The sequence below is a fragment of the Boleophthalmus pectinirostris genome, unplaced genomic scaffold, assembly GCF_026225935.1.
Source record: "Boleophthalmus pectinirostris isolate CB_2022bp ecotype Guang Dong unplaced genomic scaffold, ASM2622593v1 HiC_scaffold_8, whole genome shotgun sequence".
In the NCBI taxonomy this organism is placed as follows: domain Eukaryota; kingdom Metazoa; phylum Chordata; class Actinopteri; order Gobiiformes; family Gobiidae; genus Boleophthalmus; species Boleophthalmus pectinirostris.
Window position 1 is genome coordinate 3,845,311 of NW_026571515.1, and position 20,313 is coordinate 3,865,623.

The 20,313-nt window shown below is 41.1% G+C and overlaps 1 protein-coding gene across 1 annotated transcript; it reads right to left on the reverse strand.

The window, feature by feature from the left end:
- Nucleotides 1–545: 545 nt before the first annotated feature.
- efhd2 (EF-hand domain family, member D2) lies at nucleotides 546–15,011 on the reverse strand. The gene is made up of 4 exons (XM_020931709.2): nucleotides 14,567–15,011; nucleotides 10,049–10,196; nucleotides 2,889–3,023; nucleotides 546–695 (listed from the first exon to the last, which is right to left on the reverse strand). Exons 1-4 carry the CDS (start codon nucleotides 14,854–14,856, stop codon nucleotides 546–548), a joined length of 723 nt encoding a protein of 240 aa, XP_020787368.2. The 5' UTR covers nucleotides 14,857–15,011.
- Between the last annotated feature and the right edge of the window lie 5,302 nt (nucleotides 15,012–20,313).

A 20,313-nucleotide genomic window follows, 5' to 3' on the forward strand; every position in this document is an offset into this window, starting at 1 on the left:
CTGGAAAGGTTTAAAGCCATACTGCGAAACATTCCAGACCAAACATTTGACGGACCCTGCACCAAAAAAGTTACACAACGCAGCTTTGACAGTTTTTGGTCATAACTTTTTGCGTTTTTTTTTTTTTTTTTCTGGTCTTAAAAAGTATATTAAAATATCGTAACAAGAGTATTGCAGTACCGAGCAGCCTCATCGCGTTACGGTGCAGCCCTAGAATCAGCAGAAGAACCAGGATTGTCCGAGCAGAGTGCGTAGAGCCTGGAGGAAGGAGGTTGGAGCTCTGGAGGTGGATGGAGAGGACCCCGGTTTCCTCAACTTGAAGACCCCGGTTTCCTCAACTTGAAGACCCCGGTTTCCTCAACTTGAAGATCCCGGTTTCCTCAACTTGAAGATCCCGGTTTCCTCAACTTGAAGACCCCGGTTTCCTCAACTTGAAGACCCCGGTTTCCTCAACTTGAAGACCCCGGTTTCCTCAACTTGAAGACCCCGGTTTCCTCAACTTGAAGATTTCCTCAACTTGAAGACAACTTGAAGACCCGGTTTCCTCAACTTGAAGACCCGGTTTCCTTTGAAGATCCCGTCCTCAACTTGAAGGCCGCCCGTCTCTGCTTCTGCTCCTCGGCCTGCTGCTTCTTGGACTCCTGCTCCTGACGGATCTCCGCCTCGAACCGGTTGGACTCGTTAATGGCCTGAACCTGGTGGGGAAAAAAAAAATAAAAAATGAAAAAAATACATCTCTAAATGATTTGTTTCTTAAAGGGTTTATGTTCTAATGCCGTTTCCTCATCACAAACACACCTGGAGTTTTGTTTGGTTTCATTCGTACATGTTTAACAGGTTTAAACTCTGCATATTTACACAGAGTTTTACAAACGGGAAACACTCATGGAGGAAGTGTTCCGTGTATTTTTAAATTCCACACATTCAGTAGATTCTAAAGTTCTGGCAAAAATCTACAGCAGGTTTTAGAAACAATAACAACAGAAATTAACAAATGAAAACACTGGTTTGATCAAAACAAATTGTCTCTAAATTTTTAGTAAAACAAAAGTTATTTGGTTTGGAAATGTCTTGTTCGTTTTTTGTTTTTTTTTGTTTGTCGTTTTTGTTTTGCATCTAGTTTATCTAATGTCAAATGTCGAAATATCATGTAGATTAAATATTGTTAATTGTAGGGGTAGGATTACTCCTTTTTTGGAACATTGAATATTTTAACCATTTTGTTCTCTTTATTTTGTTTGTTTCTCTGCTAAATGTAAATGTTTTGGAGACTATGTTGTGCCTTCATACCTTTAATTAAAATTTTTAAAAAAAAAGTTCAAATAAGATTAACTCTAACGCTCAACCCTTAAACTCTGGACGCCCCAAACCCTGGACGCCCAAACCCTGGACGCCCCAAACCCTGGACGCCCCAAACCCTGGACGCCCCAAACCCTGGACGCCCAAACCCTGGACGCCCCAAACCCTGGACGCCCCAAACTCTGGACGCCCCAAACCCTGGACGCCCAAACTCTGGACGCCCAAACTCTGGACGCCCCAAAACTCTGGACGCCCCCTCTGGACCCCCAAACTCTGGACGCCCCAAACCCTGGACGCCCCAAACTCTGGACGCCCCAAACTCTGGACGCCCAAACTCTGGACCCCCAAACCCCGGACGCCCCAAACCCTTTACTCTTTAATCATTTGGATAATTTCATCCCTGGAATTGCCAATCTCTAATGAACTAAAGGCAAAAGGAGCTCCTGACTAAAAAAAAAAAATACTGCTTCATGACATCACAAGGTGAAACAGAGCATTTTGAGCTCAGGAGATGCAGACAGACTAATAATAAAGTGTTACTTAAACATGTGTGAATGAAAAACAAACACAACTCTAGCTCTGTTTTTGATGAGGAGCAACATTATAATATGACTTAAACCTCATAGGCTTACTTTTTATTTATCAGTAGTAATGACTTATTACTTGAACTTAAGTGAATTTAATTTATGTACGTGCTAATTTGGGTTTTTACTGACCCTGTTTTAGGTCTGTTTTTTTCTACTGAATCATTCTGCAATAATTCTGCAACACCACAAACCATCGCTGAATGACAAGCCACCCATTCCCCACATAATCACAGAAGGAAATATCAGACCTTTTCATAACCCCGGAACCTATTCACTTTTTGGATTATAATAACAATCTGAACTTTGGCAAATACAGTAACTCAAACGGACCATAACACTTCCTACAAACACTTATGAACTGAACTCAAACTTTGAACATTACTGACCAAAAAAGTATTACCGTCTGTGTCATTTCATTTTTGTTTTGTTTGTGTACAAGTATATCTACCTATAACCATTAATTAAATATTTATTATCTGCACCTTACTAATATATACAAATAGAACTCATATGTCACAAGTCATTTTGAACTGAATTTCTGGTTTCTGTGGTTTCATTCACACTCTGACTCCTGACGTTCCTTCTTCTGAGCCCCTTTAGGCTGCAGTCAGTTCCTTTGCCCCTCAACTTAATATTATTACTGTATACTTAAACATTTTAGTTACTCTACCAACGTCTGGCTATGGCTCTCACAGTAATCAAAGTATTTAAGGAAAAATTATAGAGTTTGTACGAGTTTCTGGGTAGATTTTTGTAGTGAGAACATGGAGCTGGAACAGGATGTTTGTTACCATGGCGATGATCTTTCTCGCCCTCATTACAGATTTAGACATCCTGCTTTATACTGACATACGTAAACATAAGTAGAGCTCCACACTGAGCAGATGATCTCCCTGAAGGACGCTCTGACCACAGACTGTTGGACTGTAACGATGCTCCTCTGGGTGTTTTATGACGACAGCCAACCACAAACACCAAACTGAAGCTGAACGTGGCGCTTACCTTGGCTTCAAAGAAGGTTTTGGCTCCCTTCACTCCCTCCGCGGACACGTCGATCTCAGACAGACGAGCCAGCATCTCCAGACCGCTGTCCTGGGCCAGCTCCCCCGCAGCCGCCTTCCTGAAGATCATCAGGAACTGTGGAGACACAAACATCCATCAACATCTCCAAAATACACCTCACCATGGTCCACAACACCTCCAACGTACATCTCACCATGGTCCAACAGCATCTCCAATATACATGTCACTGTGGTCTATAACGTCTCATCGTGGCCAACAGCATCTCCAACATACATCTCACATGGTCTGCAACATCTCACATGGTCCAACAGCATCTCACATGGTCCATCAACATCTCACATGGTCCATCAACATCTCACATGGTCCATCAACATCTCACATGGTCCATCAACATCTCACATGGTCCATCAACATCTCACATGGTCATCAACATCTCACATGGTCCATCAACATCTCACATGGTCCAGCAACATCTCACATGGTCCATCAACATCTCACATGGTCCAGCAACATCTCACATGGTCCATCAACATCTCACATGGTCCATCAACATCTCCAACATGCATATCACTATGGTCCATCAACAACTCCAGCTTACATCTCAACATGGTTCATCAACATCTCACCGTGGTCCAGCAGCATCACCAACATACATCTCACATGGTCTACAACATCTCCAACAGCATCTCCATCTTACATCTCATCATGGTTCAACAAAATCAACAGCATCTCCAACACACACCTCACTGTGGTCCAACAACATCTCCTGCATACATCTCACCATGGTCCAACAACATCTCACTGTGGTCCAACAACATCTCACTGTGGTCCAACAACATCTCCTGCATACATCTAACCATGGTCCAACAACATCTCCAGTTTACATTTCACCATGGTCCAACAACATCTCAAAATGGTCCAACAACATCTCCAACATGCATCTCACCGTGGTCCAACAGCATGTCCAGCTTACATCTCACCATGGTCCATCAACATTTCCTACATTCACTCATCATGGACCATGGGGTGAGATGTATGCTGGAGATGTTGCTGGACCATACATGATGAGATGCAAGTTGGGGACCATGATGGACCATCAACATCTCACCACCATCAACATCTCCAACATACGTCTCACCGTGGTCTACAACATCTCACCTGTGTTTTGTTTCATTCACACACGTTTAAAACCCAAACCCTGCATATTTAGGCCGAGTTCCTCTCAAAGCAAAAACTCTGTTCTACCTTGTGATGTCATGTGGTAATACAGGAAGTGCTCCACTACGTTTTTAAACTCCACACACTTTCACGAGAATCATTTGGAATTTGGATCAGCTCTGGAATTGCCAATCTCTACTAAACAAAAAATAAAAGAGCTGTTAATTAGAAAACGAGGTGGAAAGAAGCATAAACTAGGGACGGGCATTTGATGAAATTTTCTTAATCGATCGTCGGAAGAATTAATGATCGATTATCGATTAATCATTAACGTTTTTATATTAAAATGATCATCATTATTATTACTATCTGCACTACTAATCTGCATAAATAAATTAAACATTACGACATATAAACCGTAACGACTCAAGAGCCACATCAGCCCGTTTTAGATTATAATGGGTTTAATTCAGTTTTGTTCAAATCTCACAGAAACAAAACTTAACCGCATCGCTAATTTGCATAAACTAAGTGAAGATAAAACTCCAGCTCTTGTGTCGCTGATGTGGTTCAATTTCTTTTGGATTAAAAGACACGACTCAGGTGAATACAGGTCAGTGTGACCAGATTTGTGTTTGTCAAAACCAGGACAGCGTACGGGGGGAGGGGGGCGGGGCCTCGTCATCCACATTGAGCGACTCTCACCTGGAAAAACTTTTTCCCACTGGACACAGAAACATATGTGCTGCTTTATCCACTGTGCACATGGACTCACACTTGTCCCGAACACAACGGAAAGTGTGGAATTTCTTGTACAAATCATCGTTAAATACACATTTGTGCTTCGATACGTTACAGACTGTGTGTGTCTGCTCGCGCTTTCTGAGTGCAGAGAGACACATGTATGGACCTGTTTGGTCACTACACTACACACAGCAACCTACATTCGGTTTTGTCGATTAAAATGAACATAATCGATGAAATTCTTAATGATCAATTATCGATTAATCGACTAATCACGCCCATCCCTAGCATAAACATAAAAAAACTTAACTCCAGGTCTGTTTTCGGTGAGGTATTTTAGTATTTGTCTAAAAGCTCATAGACACAGAGGTTTTTCTTTAACGAGGAACACGAGGAGATTAAGTTATTTACACGTTATTAAGTTAGAGCGAGAGTGACCAACAGAAACACGACTGTGATGAAGAAAACAATGGAGTCTGCAGCGATTGGACCTGACACGATGACAAATTCTCCAAAATACCGTGATATCGTATCGTCAAAAGTCTCAATAATATCGTGGACCATCACAATTATATCGAATTATAAGTTTCTTTGCTTAAATTAAGAGTTATGGCGCAGGAACAAACAAAAACTACATAGACCATGATCCTTTGCTCCGTTTCAGACCAATCTAAATGCTAAAATAACTTAATAAGCACTTTTAAATCTTAATTATTTGGATTATGACACAAGAAAAGTCGTATATTCACAATTTTGTTCACCTCCACAAAATATCGCAATAAATATCGTACCGTGAGATGCATATTGAGAAAATATTGTATCGAGAAATCTGGATATCGTAACATTTCTATTCGATATATTGCTGATTTATATGTAGTTGACACAAAAGCCCAAGAGCAGAATTAAACTACAGGAACGATTTAAACTAAACTAAAAACAATATTGTCATGAGCTGCAGTAAAAGCAGAAGGAAACGCTTGGTACATGGTTTGCAACAGAAATGAGTCATAGAAGTTATTTATTCAAACTTTTCCAGCTCAGATCTAACCAAACAGCCTGAAAAATAACCACAAATTTGCCAGTAGTGCAAAGAAAATATACACGTGATAACAGGGACATAACGATATTTTCACGATAAACGTCTGAAGATCCGATATTTAGTGCAATATTTTGTGGAGGCTGAAAAAACTTTGAATTTTTCTCTTAAAATGCCTTGACAAGACTTAATCCAAAGAACTAAGATTTAAAAGTGTTTAAAACTCATTTCTCCATGTAGTTTACACTAAAACAGAGCAAAGGATCATGGTCTATGTAGTTCCCTTTGTGTTTATAGCTACTCCTGCACCATAACTATTAATTTAAGCAAAAAAAGACTTGAAATTTAGTGGGTGTAACGATATTTGTGATGTCACGTCGTAGTAAAATTATCACGATATCGTTGGTCTTGTGACGGTGTTAAACTGTATGTCTTTAGGCAAAAATAAGAATGTTCAGTCGGCTCCTGTGGCCCATAAGCACAGTAAACTACATGGACCATAATCCTTTGCGGTCGCGTCATCGGCCTGTGCTCCCGTTGTGGACGCACCAGCGGCTTTTAAGTCTGAGGTCTAGAAGGATTTTGGGTTTGTCGTGACACGAAATGAGGAAAAAAAGAAAAGGTGACGGACGAACAACGCAGCGTGCGGTTCAACTCGGGAAATAGAAGGACCTTTAGAAACCCACACGCCCAAAATGTTCAAGAATGTGTTCAGAAAATCAAGTCGGGACAAAAAACTATGTGAAGCTTCTACAACAGCTCAAGAAATGACGAAATACATCACAGAATATGAAGTGAGTGATTTGCATCCATTTTCCATGGTGGACGGCGTCGGGTTTAAAAGGTTAGTTCAGGAGTGTCAAACTCATTTTGGTCTGGGGGTCGTATCCAATCTACTTTGATCCCAAAGTGTCCGGATCAGAAAACTCACGTCATATAAACCCCAAAAATAACAATAAGTTCAAATATTTGTGCAGAGAAACACAAATCTATTACAGAAATCTTTTTTAATTGATGAACTCTTTCTTTTACAAAATATTATAATATTATGAACAACCTGAAACTTTAAGAAAAATGCAATTTCAACACAATGTTTTAACATGAACTTGTATGTAAATAGGAATAAGTAAATTTTTGTTGTAAAATCCTGCACTCGGCTCCACTTTTCTCATGTTGGACATTTTTCTGATGAGGGTGTCACGGTCAACAGTCAAAACGATCGTCCTTTAAGAGCGTTTGGAAAGAGACAAGTCTTCATTTGTGCTGCTCTGGTGGGAGGGGCCACGTACAGAGACGCTGGAGACGCTGCTGTGATAAACACCACAGAAAAATTACCAAGATTTAATAGAAAATATAATTCAAATATTTTAGTAGAAAATCAGCTGAGGGCCAGATTAAAGGTCTTGGAGGGCTGGATCTGGCCCCTGGGCCATATATTTGACACCCGTGGGTTAGAGGCTAAACTGGAGCTGAAATATAAAATGCCATCACATTAAGTTTTTTTTTATCGCCTATGAGGAGGACTCAAATATACATTGAGTAAAAATGTGTTTAATGCAGCTTTGCGCACATTTGTTTACGTTTACAGAAACAAAACTTAAAACCACATGGCTCATTTGCATAAACTATAAGCACTGGAAAAAAAAACAAAAAAAAACACCAAAAAAACAGTTTGCTCCTTGTGCTTGGATGCGGTTCAGCTTCTGTCAGATTTACTCCGTGAGACTCCTGACTACAGTCGGCGTATTGCTCTGACAATTCATCAAGCGGTGCGGCTTCGTAGTTTACCAAAGTCGCACTAAAACATTGATTAGTTGTTAAATGGATTTTGCACTTCAGCTTCAACAAGGTTTTTCAAGCTGTTCAAAATGTCACCGATATGAAAATAACAATAAATGTTTTACCAAATGATGGTCAAAACATTTTATAACATCATTCTTGTTATTATGTATAATATCGTAATTATAGTGAGCCTCCCCACCATATCGTGAGTAGGGGTGTGCAAAAATACTGAAATATCGATATATCGTATCGCTTAATGTGATGATACAGTATCGATATCGTGGGCTGCTGTATCGATATATCACCAAGAGTATTTTTTTGGTATATTTTACTAAATTATTTTGTTACAGCTACAGTTTTGGTGCTTGTTTAAAGCAAGGAAACTTTCTTATGCAACACATTTGACATTTGAGGATTAAAATGTTTGTGTTTCATTTGAACTTTGCAAAAGAAGAAGTGGTTTAAAAAAGACTTTTAGTATCACAGCCATGATTTAGCCTTTATTTTTATTGTACTGTGTCGAATCGATTTGAAATATATTGCATTGAATCAAAAGTGCAGTGTATCGAGATATGTATCGTATCGTGGCCTATGTATCGAGATATGTATCGTATCGTGGCCTATGTACCGAGATATATATCGTATCGTGGCCTATTTATCGAGATATGTATCTTATCGTGGCCTATGTACCGAGATATGTATCGTATCGTGGCCTATGTATCGAGATATGTATCATATCGTGGCCTATGATATTCGTATATCGTATGTCGTATCCTAATCGATATCGTGGCCTATGTATCGAGATATGGATCGTATCGGCAAATTCTTAATGATACCCAGCCCTAATCGTGAGCTTTCCCACGATATCGTAATAAATATCGTACCGTGAGGTTCAGACCATGACGATATCGTACCGTGAGACTCTGATATCGTTACACCTCTAATTGTGACGCTCATCGATATTGTTGTGAGACCTTTGACGATACGATATCGCGGTATTTTGGTTATTGTTACATCCCGAGTAACGAGTCAAGATATTTATTCAACCTTTTACAGCTTAAATCTTATGATAAAGCCAAAAAATAACCACAAAATTGCCAGTAGAGCAACGATAAATTGGTGTTTTTCAGATTTGCGAATGTGTTTATGTCCCAGATGAGGAGCAAGAGATAATTTTCCCTTTTAATAATATTTTACTTTGTCATGAAATATCCAAAGAATGTATTCACAAATCTCTAGTGTAATCTTCTCTACTGGTGAATAAACCATTAAATTGCAACAAAAACTTATATTTTAACTGTATTTATTTGAGCTGCCAATGAACTGTGAGATTTGGGCCACAGTCTGTACATGGACACATTTTCTAAATAGCAGCTACTTTTATGGTTGTATTTGTTTTTATTATATTAAACTGTAGATTTTTTATTACACTTTGGAAATGGTCTTTGTTTATAAAATGTGGATTGATAATATTCTGTCAGTGAGTGCTTCAGCCAATCACAGTGAAGCAGAGTGAACTTTTATTACTACCGCTTTAAAAGGTAGTATAAAAAGATAACAAGTGTGAAGATAAAATGCAAAATCATTAACTGGCTCCAACGGCTGTTCAAAAAAAAAAAAAAAAAAAAACGTGTTGCGTGTCGATGGGAGCAGTTTTAAGGGCCGTTCACACCAAAGCGTCAAAAAACGCCTTGACGCCTCTATTTGGACGCTTTTGCATTTGAGTTTAGACGCCCCCGACGCGCGTCTTTGACGCCGTGGACAAACGGGACAAAAATACTTGACGCGCGTCCATTGCCCTGGAAACAAGAGCCCGCAAAAAATGCAGGACGCTCTAGTCGCGCGTCCACATAGACTTTACATTGAAACTGGACGCTTTGACGCCTTGGTGTGAACGGCCCTTTAGACTTCCTTTCCTCCTCAGAGCTCTGAAGCCCATCCCATGGAGCTCACCTTAGCAGCTTCCATAACCTTTCCATTACACACCTCAGCATGGTCCAAAACATCTCCTGAACACACCTCAGCATGGTCCAAAACATCTCCTGTACACACCTCAGCATGGTCCATAAACCATCTCCTGTGCACACCTCAGCTTCTCACCGCATCCTCCCGCTCTCTCGGGGACGCCCGCTCTCTCGGGGACGCCCGCTCTCTCGGACGCCGCTCTCGGGGACCCCTCTCTCGGGGACGCCCGCTCTCTCTCGGGGACGCCCGCTCTCGGGGACTCCGCTCTCGGGGACTCCCGCTCTCTCGGGGACCCCGCTCTCTCGGGGACGCCCGCTCTCTCGGGGACGCCCGCTCTCGGGGACCCCCGCTCTCTCGGGGACCCCCGCTCTCGGGGACTCCCGGGACTCCCCTCCCCGCTCTCGGGGACCCCCGCTCTCGGGGACCCCCGCGCTGGTCTCCTGGTGTCACTCACCTCTTTGAAGTTCAGTTTGTTGTCCAGGTCTTCGTCCACTTCTTTCATCATGTTCTTGAGGCCCAGGTGAGTCTGAGGAGCCCCGAGCTTCTCCATCATCAGCTTCAGCTCCATCATGTCGATGTAGTCGTCTTTGCCTGCGTCAAACCTGGAGGCACAAACACACGACACTTACATCACATGCTTTTACACGTTCTACGGTTTGTAACTTTTCCAGTGGAGGGTCCGTCACCTGCTCGTCTCTATGGAGATGGTTTTGCTTCATCTGGAATGTTCCACAATATGGCATTTCAGGTATCCACCATGCATTTATTCAACTACCGTTTTCATCGTTAAAATAAGAAAAAAACAGTCATTCCGTGGCTCGCCTCTCCACCGACCCGACCTGTAATTTGAGCTGATGGCACCGCCAGTTTGTCTCCTTAAAGTTACACAAGTTAAATGCCATACTGTGGAACATTCCAGGCAATCAAGATCTCCATGGAGACTGTATGGACAACTGTACAACAACTCACCCTTATGTAACAGATAATACTCCCTACAACTGTACAATAAATAATACTCCCTACAACTGTACAATACTCCCTACAACTGTACAACAACTCACCCTTATGTAACAGATAATACTCCCTACAACTGTACAACAAATAATACTCCCTACAACTGTGCAATACTCCCTACAACTGTACAACAACTCACCCTTATGTAACAGATAATACTCCCTACAACTGTACAACAAATAATACTCCCTACAACTGTGCAATACTCCCTACAACTGTGCAATACTCCCTACAACTGTGCAATACTCCCTACAACTGTGCAACAACTCACCCTTATGTAACAGATAATACTCCCTACAACTGTGCAATACTCCTACAACTGTGCAATACTCCCTACAACTGTACAACAACTCACCTTAAGTAACAGATAATACTCCCTACAACTGTACAAGAATTCATTCTTATGTAACAGATAATACTCCCTACAACTGTGCAATACTCCCTACAACTGTGCAATACTCCCTACAACTGTACAACAACTCACCCTTAAGTAACAGATAATACTCCCTACAACTGTACAACTCATGCTTATGTAACAGATAATACTCCCTACAACTGTGCAATACTCCCTACAACTGTGCAATACTCCCTACAACTGTACAACAACTCACCCTTAAGTAACAGATAATACTCCCTACAGCTGTACAAGAACTCATTCTTATGTAACAGATAATACTCCCTACAAGTGTACAACAGATAATACTCCCTACAATATAATACTCCCTATATTTATTTTAAATCTGAAAATGTTGTGTAAATTACCAATAACAAAGTGTTGTTGTTTTTTTGTGAGAGAGAAAAATACTGAAGTAATGCACTGTGCAACTAAAAAATAATCGTTTGAATAATCGCAATTTCGATATTGATCAAAAATAATCGTGATAATGATTTTTTTTTCCATAATGGTAAAATAGAATAATAATGCTGATACCTTGCAGTAAAACTTTTTTTTTTTTTTTTATCCATAACCCAAATGTGAGGCTCATTCTCTTTTCTGACGGAACAAAAACACTAAATTATAACATAAACAACTTGTCCGTCATGTCCAGTGTTTTTATAATTAAAACTAAATCAGCTTTAGAATCGTTATCAGTAAAACTATATTTGATTTGAACATGTTTACCTCTTATCTGGACGCAGAAAGGTCACGTTTCTGAAATTTTAAACCTAAATCTTACAGTTCCTTTAAAATTTCTTCATCATTGATCCGTTTAATTCATCTTCTCATTTTTATTTTGAATTGTTTTTTGTTCTAAATCGGGCTCTTGCAGCTCCGGCCTCTGCAGTCTGAGCGTTTACATCAGCGCGTTGTGATTGGCCGCTCGGCTCGAACAGGAAGTTGGCGCGGCGACGCAGATTAGATTAGAGGTGCTGCTGCGGTGGGCGCGACTCGAGCTTTGTTCCGGTCTTGAGTAAAAAGGAACATTTCTCGTCATGAGCCTAAAGTCAGAAGGGTCAAAGGGAGAAGAGAGGAAGAAGAGGAGGAGGAAGAGGAAGAGGAGGAGGAGGAGGGACAGACGTACAGGCCCCTGCAGACTTCAACATTCTTTCTCTGCTCCTCTCCACAAGGGAATTCTCGACGAGTTCAGTCTTGTGGAAATGCCGAGTGTGAGGGTTTGGTCTGGTCTGGTTTGGTTCAGTTTGGTTCATCCTTTTCAGGGTCACGGTTCGTTCACGTTATTCAGAATTTCATCAATAAAAATCAGGAAAATGTGAAGAAGATTCTGAATATAACGGTTTGAAAAAGGCACAGATGGAACAGTTTGAACACAAGAAATCTCACAAGAAACACTGGGGGTTTTTTGTGAAGGCCAGGACTAAACCAGGACTAAACCAGGACTAAACCAAGGACTAAACCAGGTCTAAACCAGGTCTAAACCAGGTCTAAACCAGGTCTAAGCAAGGTCTAAACCAGGACTAAACCAGGACCAAACCAGGACTAAACCAGGTCTAAACCAGGTCTAAACCAGGTCTAAGCAAGGTCTAAGCAAGGTCTAAGCAAGGTCTAAACCAGGTCTAAGCTAAACCAGGGCCAAACCAGGTCCAAACCAAGGACTAAACTAGGGCCAAACCAAGGCCAGGACAGGACTAAGACAGGACTAAGACAGGACTAAGAAAGGACAAAGACAGGACCAAGACAGGACCAAGACAGGACCAAGACAGGACCAAGACAGGACCAAGACAGGGCCAAACCAAGGCCAAGCCAGGACTAAGCCAGGACAAAGACAGGACTAAACTAGGGCCAAACCAGGACTAAAACCAAGGACTAAACTAGGTCTAAGCCAGGACCAAGCCAGGACCAAGCCAGGTCTAAACAAAGACTAAACCAGGGTTAAACCAGGGCCAAACTAGGCCTGAGCCAAGGCTAAACTAAAGACTCTATAAGGACTAAACCAGGGCTAAACAAGGGCTAAACCAAGATCAAACCTGCACTAAAACCAGGAACCAGGAAACCAGGGCTAACCAAAGAAAACCAGGACTAAGAAAAGACTAAAACAAGACTAAAACAGGGCTAAACCAGGATTATATCAGAACTAAAACAGGTCTAAGAAAGGGCTATTGCAGGACTAAACCAGGACTAAAATACGACTAAACCAGGTCTAAACCCAGGACCAAACCCAAGACCAAACCCAGAGTAAACCATAATTAAACCAAGTCTCACCAAAGACTAAACCAGAACTAAACCAGGTCTAACCAAAGACTAAACCAAAGATTAAACCAAGATTAAACCTGCACTAAACTAGGGCAGAACTAGGACTAATCTAAGACTAGACAAGATTACACCAGGATTAAACATAGTAAATTGGGTTTAACCTAAGATTAAAATGGGTTTAACCAGATCTAAACCAGGACTAAAGGTGCATTCACATTTATCCTGTCTTAATCCCACTTCATTAGACCTGGTTTGGTTCTGTTCTAGTTCTGCTTAAATTTAGGTGTGGTCCATCTTTAATTACAGGTCGTTCCAGTTCAGTCCCAGTTGTTTGTTTGCTAATGTTAATGAACCAGAAACCAGAACTAAACCAGGACTAAACCAGGACTAAACTGTAAATAAACCAGGATTTAACCAGGATTAAATGAGGACTAAACCAGGATTAAATGAGGACTAAACCAGGATTAAATCAGGACTAAAACAAGACTAAATCAGGGCTAAACCAGATTTAGACAAAGACTAAGCCAAGACTAAGCCAAGACTAAGCCAAGACTAAGCCAAGACTAAGCCAAGACTAAGCCAAGACTAAGCCAAGACAAGACAGGTCTAAGACAGGTCTAAGACAGGTCTAAGACAGGTCTAAGACAGGTCTAAGACAGGTCTAAGACAGGTCTAAACAAGACTAAACCAAACTAAACCAACTAAACCAAAACTAAACCAAAACTAAACCAAAACTAAGACAAGACTAAGCCAAGACTAAGCCAAGACTAAGCCAAGACTAAGCCAGGACTAAGACAGGACTAAGCCAGGACTAAGACAGGACTAAGACAGGACTAAGACAAGACTAAGACTAAGATAAGACTAAACTAAGACTAAGCCAATACTAAGGCAGAACTAAGATAGGACTAGGACAGGAGTAGGACAGGACTAAACCAGAACTAAACCAAGACTAATCTAGGACTAAGATCAAGTCAGAGCTCGTCAAACCCATGACTAAATAAGGGCATGAACAGGCCTTAACCAAGTCTGCATTAATTGACAAAAGGAGGAGCTGAACCAGAACTAAACCAGGTCTAAACTTAGGTCAGGACTAGATCAGGACTCAACCTGGACCCAGGACTTGCCCAGGAGATGACCCATAAATCAACAAATCCACACCAGGTCATAAAAAGTCTATAAAACTAGAACCAACTCAGATCTGGGTGGGTGCCAGTGCGTTATCTCTACGGCCTTTACGCACGGTTTTGCCCACACACGTCGTTACGCACGGGCACGTCACGGCTCGGCACGGCTCGGCACACTCACGTTTTGAACATCTTCTCCATATCTTTGATCTGTTTTCTGGAGAACTCCTTGAACTCGGTGTAGGGGTTGAACACTTTGCTCATGTGCACCTCCCCGCGGCCCTCGTTCAGCTCCCCGCGCCGCTGCAGCTTCGCGCCGAGCTCCGAGTCCGCGCTCTCGGTGCTGGGCTTGTCCTCCGGCGCCTGGTCCCCGCCGCCGGACGACGCCAGGTCCACGGCCACCGGCTCCGCGGCACCGTCCTCGATGAGCAGGCGCCGGTTGAGTTTGGAGGAGAGCTCGTCCGTGGCCATGGTTCGGTTCGGTGCGTCACGGCGCGTCACGGCAGAGGTGTGCGGAGATGGAGATGGGGATGGAGCAGGACGCACGGGACTGGCGCACGGGTTCAGTGAGTGAACAGTGAGCGTGCTCCTCTTCCTCCTTCCTCTTCCTCTTCTGAAGGGCTGTGCCGCGGAGACTTCTTTGGGGGTTTTATAGAGCGCGTCCGTCGCGTGAAAACATCGCCACCTGCTGGATACCTGCGGAATAAAGACGGACAGAGGCGGGGCCGAGGTTTTGTTTGGCGCGTCTCGAGTCGAGTCAAAAAGACAGGAAAGTTCAAGTCGAGTCTCGAGTCATTGGCCAATCCAGTGCAAGTCCAACTCGTCTGCTTGGAGCTTCAAGTCATTTCAAGTCTTTAAACCAGGCATGTCCAAACTATGGCCCGTGAGCCAAATGCGGCCCTCAGACAAATTTTTCTTGGCCCTCAGACGTCCTTGTGAATTGGCCCAAATTACCTTGCATCAATTAAAAATGAACTTTTTACTGCAAGGTTTTGAAAATCTACCTTAAAAGAGCCAGTATTTGATATTTAGTGTGTGGTTTTGAGGATCTCAGCATGAATAAAAGAGTGACGACTCATTCTAACGCGGTAAACATGCACATATTTCAATTATTCACTGTACTGAGCCCCAGTCTACGGCCCTCGATCGGCCTCTGCTTCATCTTTGTGTAGATATGTGACCCTTGATGAAAAAAGTTTGGACACCCCTGCTTTAACCCAAAAAAGTATCAAATATGGCTTAGATTTTTGCAGTTTATTTGACTTTTAAACTAAACTATACTTAAAAACTCGTGGTATATTTATATATAAGTATTTATATGAGCAAATTTTTCTTTTTTAAATGTTTTGACAAAATCTTAGTGTGAAACATTACGGTCAGAATAGAAAGAATTCAGATTAATGAGTTATTTTGTCGTGTAGTCTGCACTGAAGTTGAAGGATCATCTAGTGTTGCAGGACTCGAGACTAGTCTTGGTCTCTCGTCTTGGTCTCGTCTTGGTCTCGTCTTGAACTCAACCACGCTTGGGCTCGGTCTTGTCTCGGTCTTTAAGGCGCTTGGACTCGGTTTTGTATCAGTCTCTGCCTTTAAAAGTCTTGGTCTGATACTCGACAAGTGATAAAATGGAGATAGATTTATAAAAACATTAATATATTTGTGCATAAAATAACTGTAAAATGCAAATAAATGTAGAAAATGACAAAGGTGGTCTTGATTCGGTCTCAGTGGCCGTGGTCTTGGTCTTGTTTGAAATCTTGGCATGTTAAATATGTCTCGGTCTTGTTCGGTCTCATGAAAGAGGTGGGACCAAAAGTCATTGTTTTGCAAGTCTGTTTTGTCAAACAGTCAAACTTTGAGTCAAGTCCAAGTCAAGACACAGTCCAAGTCCAAGTCTCTGGTCTCTGTGGACACAGTTCAAATCACAGATCATCACATGATCGATCTGCTTTGTTGTACATTTTAAAGTACATTTCAAAGTACTTAAACCAGAACAGAAGACCAAAGCTTAGAAGTGTTTTTGCCATTTGTATGACTTAAACACAGTAAATCTGGTACTCCTAACAAAGTCATGGTATATTTATGTTAATGAAGTATTTTTATATTTAAGAGTTGAGTCATGTAGTTGCACCTGAAATGGAAGGATCATGTAAGTGTCGTCAGTCCTCAGACTGGTCTTAGTTTCGAAAACACGGCTTCGGTCTTGAAGGTCTTAGACTCGTCTTGTCTTGGTCTTGAGGTTTTGAACACTTGACGAGTGATAAAAATGGAGATCGATTTATAAAAACACTGATATAAAGTACAAAAAAAAACCCCTGTAAAATACAAATAAATGTAGAAAATGACAAGATGGTCTCGATGGGCCATGGTTTCTCAGTTAAAACATTGTCTCAGTCTCTGCCTTTGTAAGATCATTGACTACAAACTAAGATCAACCTCTCTCTTTTGTGTAGTTCCCTCTGTTTTACTGTATTGTACTGTATATTATTGTATGTTACTGTAGTACAGTTGAGTATCGCAGTACTTCAGTTTCATCCAAAGTACCAAACAGAAGTGGGAGCGACATGTTCCAGTTTGTTCTGGAAATTTAAGCACCACATTTATCAACTGTAAAGAGAAAAGTATTTTATAAAAACATATATATATATATATATATATATTATATATAGATATAATATATATATTATATATTTTTAGAGAAGCATCAAGTTTTCACAGGCCTCAAGTCTGAGTCAAGTCCCAAGTCACTGACCTTCAAGTCCAAGTCGAGTCCCAAGTCTTTGTTTATTTTCTCAAGTCAAGTCTCAAGTCCTAAAAATAGTGCCTCAAGTCTGACTCGAGTCCAAGTCATGACTTGTAAGTCCCTCGTCTGCTGGCTGCTGTTTATGAAAACTCGATCTGTGAGTTTCACAATGATGAGAAATGAGCACAGTTGCCATAGCAATAAACTATTTTAGGAACCATGTGTAACCTGAGCTCTTACTGGTAAAATAAATAAAATAAATAAATAAAATAAAATAAATAAATAAAAGTAAACAACTTAACCGGGGTTGATGGAGCTGTAACCTGCAGGTAGAAGACACATGTACAAGTTTTTCTCATAATCAGAAAGTTCCACTGTATAAAATTAAACTTGTTTATCGAGTCTTTAGAGTGACCAGAATTTAAAGATGAGAAACTGGGACACGCTCGGTTTGTGGAGGTTGTGAAGCGAGTGTGTAATTAAAGAGAACTGTTTTGCACTCGGCCCCTTCATGACAAACACATGAACAGTATTGTCACATTTTCTTTGTGTTTTGGTGATTTTTAAGCAGCTTTTCTGCATTTTACCTCAACAAATGATCATTTATGTCTCTTTTTACTGTTTGCAGGGATCAAATTGGTCAAAAATTGGGACACCTGCGACATTTCTTGTATAAAACTGGGACAAATCACTTGTTTTGTATAAATCTGCTGGGACAGGGGGACACAGGCTCATGTCCCATGTAAATGGGGACGTCTGGACACCTTAGTCCAGGAGTCATCAAACTAAGGCCCGTGGGCCAACTCCGGCCCTCCACGCCCCTTTGACCGGCCCCCAGCCCCTCTGTCCTCCAACACTTGAACTGTCCCTGTGACTCAGTCCTCAAAAGTGTCTTGGCCTATTTTTTTTTTACTTTTTGGCAAATAATAACACGTTTGCATCTTGTATTTTGTAAATTTTTTCAATTAAAATTATATTTATATGAAGTGTTTATATTTAAATAATTATATGACATATTTACATTTGTCGCAGAATTTTCATCACCTGAAAAACTCACATGTCAGTCACAAGTGCAGAGTTCTTTTGTGCAGTTAATGTCTCGTGTTAAAGTATGAAAAGTTGACAGGGTGCAGAGTTTTCAAATAACAGTGTGAGGAGCGTGCAGTTTGTCTGATATGTAAAGAAAATATAATCTTTAATCTGCGTCGTCAGGGTCAAACAGTTCTGTTATACGGCCGACCCGACCCCGGCCCCGTGACAGTCAGGAGCCAGAATGTGGCTCTCAGAGAAAAAAAATTTGGTGACTCCTGACTTACTTTATCTCCATGAAGACGAGCAGCAGGCGACACGACCACGTACTGTCAAACTGCAGAGTAGGGCTGGGCAACATGGATCAAAAAATATATCTCGATAAATTTGGTATATCTTGATATACAATATATGATACGTGTACAGGAAAAATAACCCCTGAAAACTGAAAACTGAAAAAACAAATATGTCAAATTCTACAAGGTCTTTTTGTTTTACTGAAGTGCAAGAGGTCGGCAGTTCATGTAGGAACAAAGTGCTTCTACCACATTTAAGATTACAAATATTAATAATTACATAAATAATAATTTAACTGTAAAATAAAGAAATAATACATATTGCCTTCTTTTCATTCATAAATTAAACAACTCAACTCAAGATCATCGTTGCATTAACTCTGTAACCGTACGATAATCATGAGCTCCTTCAGCAGAAGAAGTTCAGGAGGTTCATTATTTTAACAGATCCATGTTATTATCCAGCGTCAGGATCTGAGGTTTAATCCCACAATCCACTGCAGATCAAACCCAATGATTCCAAACACTGTTGTACAAGTGACACTGCAGCAGATTATTCATTAAAATCTTCTGCATAAATAAACTTTACATGACTAAACTTTACATTTAAAGCTTAACGACTCTAGAGCCACATCAGCCCGTTTGACATTATAATGTGTTTAATGCAGTTTTGCGCACGTGTGTTTACGTTTTACAGAAACAAAACTTAAAAGCTCACGGTTCATTTGCATAAACAGCTGCTCCTCCTGCTGCTGATGTGGTTCAGCTTCTGTTGGACTAAAGGGCTCCGGGAGGAGCTCGGAGTAGAGCCGCTGCTCCTCCACGTCGAGAGGAGCCAGTTGAGGCTCGGGCATCTGTTCTGATGTCTCCTGGGCGTCTTCCTCAGGAGGTGTTCATGTCCCACCGGGAGGAGGCCCCGGGGAAGACCCAGGAGGGACTATGTCTCTCGGCTGGACTGGGAACACCTCGGGATCCCCCTGGAAGAGCTGGAGGACGTGTGTGTGGAGAGGGACGTCTGGGAGGCCCTCCTCAGACTGTTGCCCCCGCGACCCGACCCCGGATAAGTGGAAGAAAATGGATGGATGGATAATTATATTTGGTCCGTGAGATCATATTAAATCTGTATTAGAGCTGCCCACCGGTTACAGATCGACTATAGAGACTTTTTTTTTTTTAATGTTATTATTTTATATTTTGCTTGTTCTGGATTCAATGTTTAAGCAAAACTATTATTAAAGATTTATTGTAATAAGAAAAGGTTTAACATTACAGATCTCGAAAGAAGAGAAAACATGGAGATGTTGCTGAAATTTTTCAATAAATATTTAGTTTGGCCCACAAGTCAGTCCCAGGGTTTTAATTTTGGCCTCTGTGAATTTGAGTTTGACTCTCCTGAGTTACGTAATGAACTCAACACAACTCCAGGTCTGTTTTTGAGGAGATAACAACATTATAACACAACTTAAAAGTGGACTTAAAAGATTTTAAAAGTGGAGAAATGAATCCAACTGGACTAAAAATAAATGGGTTTGTCATGGTGATACTTTTCTGTTTGAGAGAAGAACTCAGTTTGTGCGTTAAACACGTGTGAATGAAACAAAACACAAACTCCAGGTCTGTTTGTGACGAGGAAATGACATTTTAACAAATCAGAAAAGCTCCAGATGACGATTCTTTCAGCTCAGGTTGAAGTGAGAAGTTTTTCCGAGTGAATTTCGCTGGTGGTTCCACTTTGGTTTTATATTACACACACTTCATCACAAAGAATGACTCACACGTGTGGGTTTGACCGAGCCCGGCTCCTCAGGCCTTAATCTGATCTCGAACAGATATATGAAACTTTTATAGATTCTTTTTTTTTTT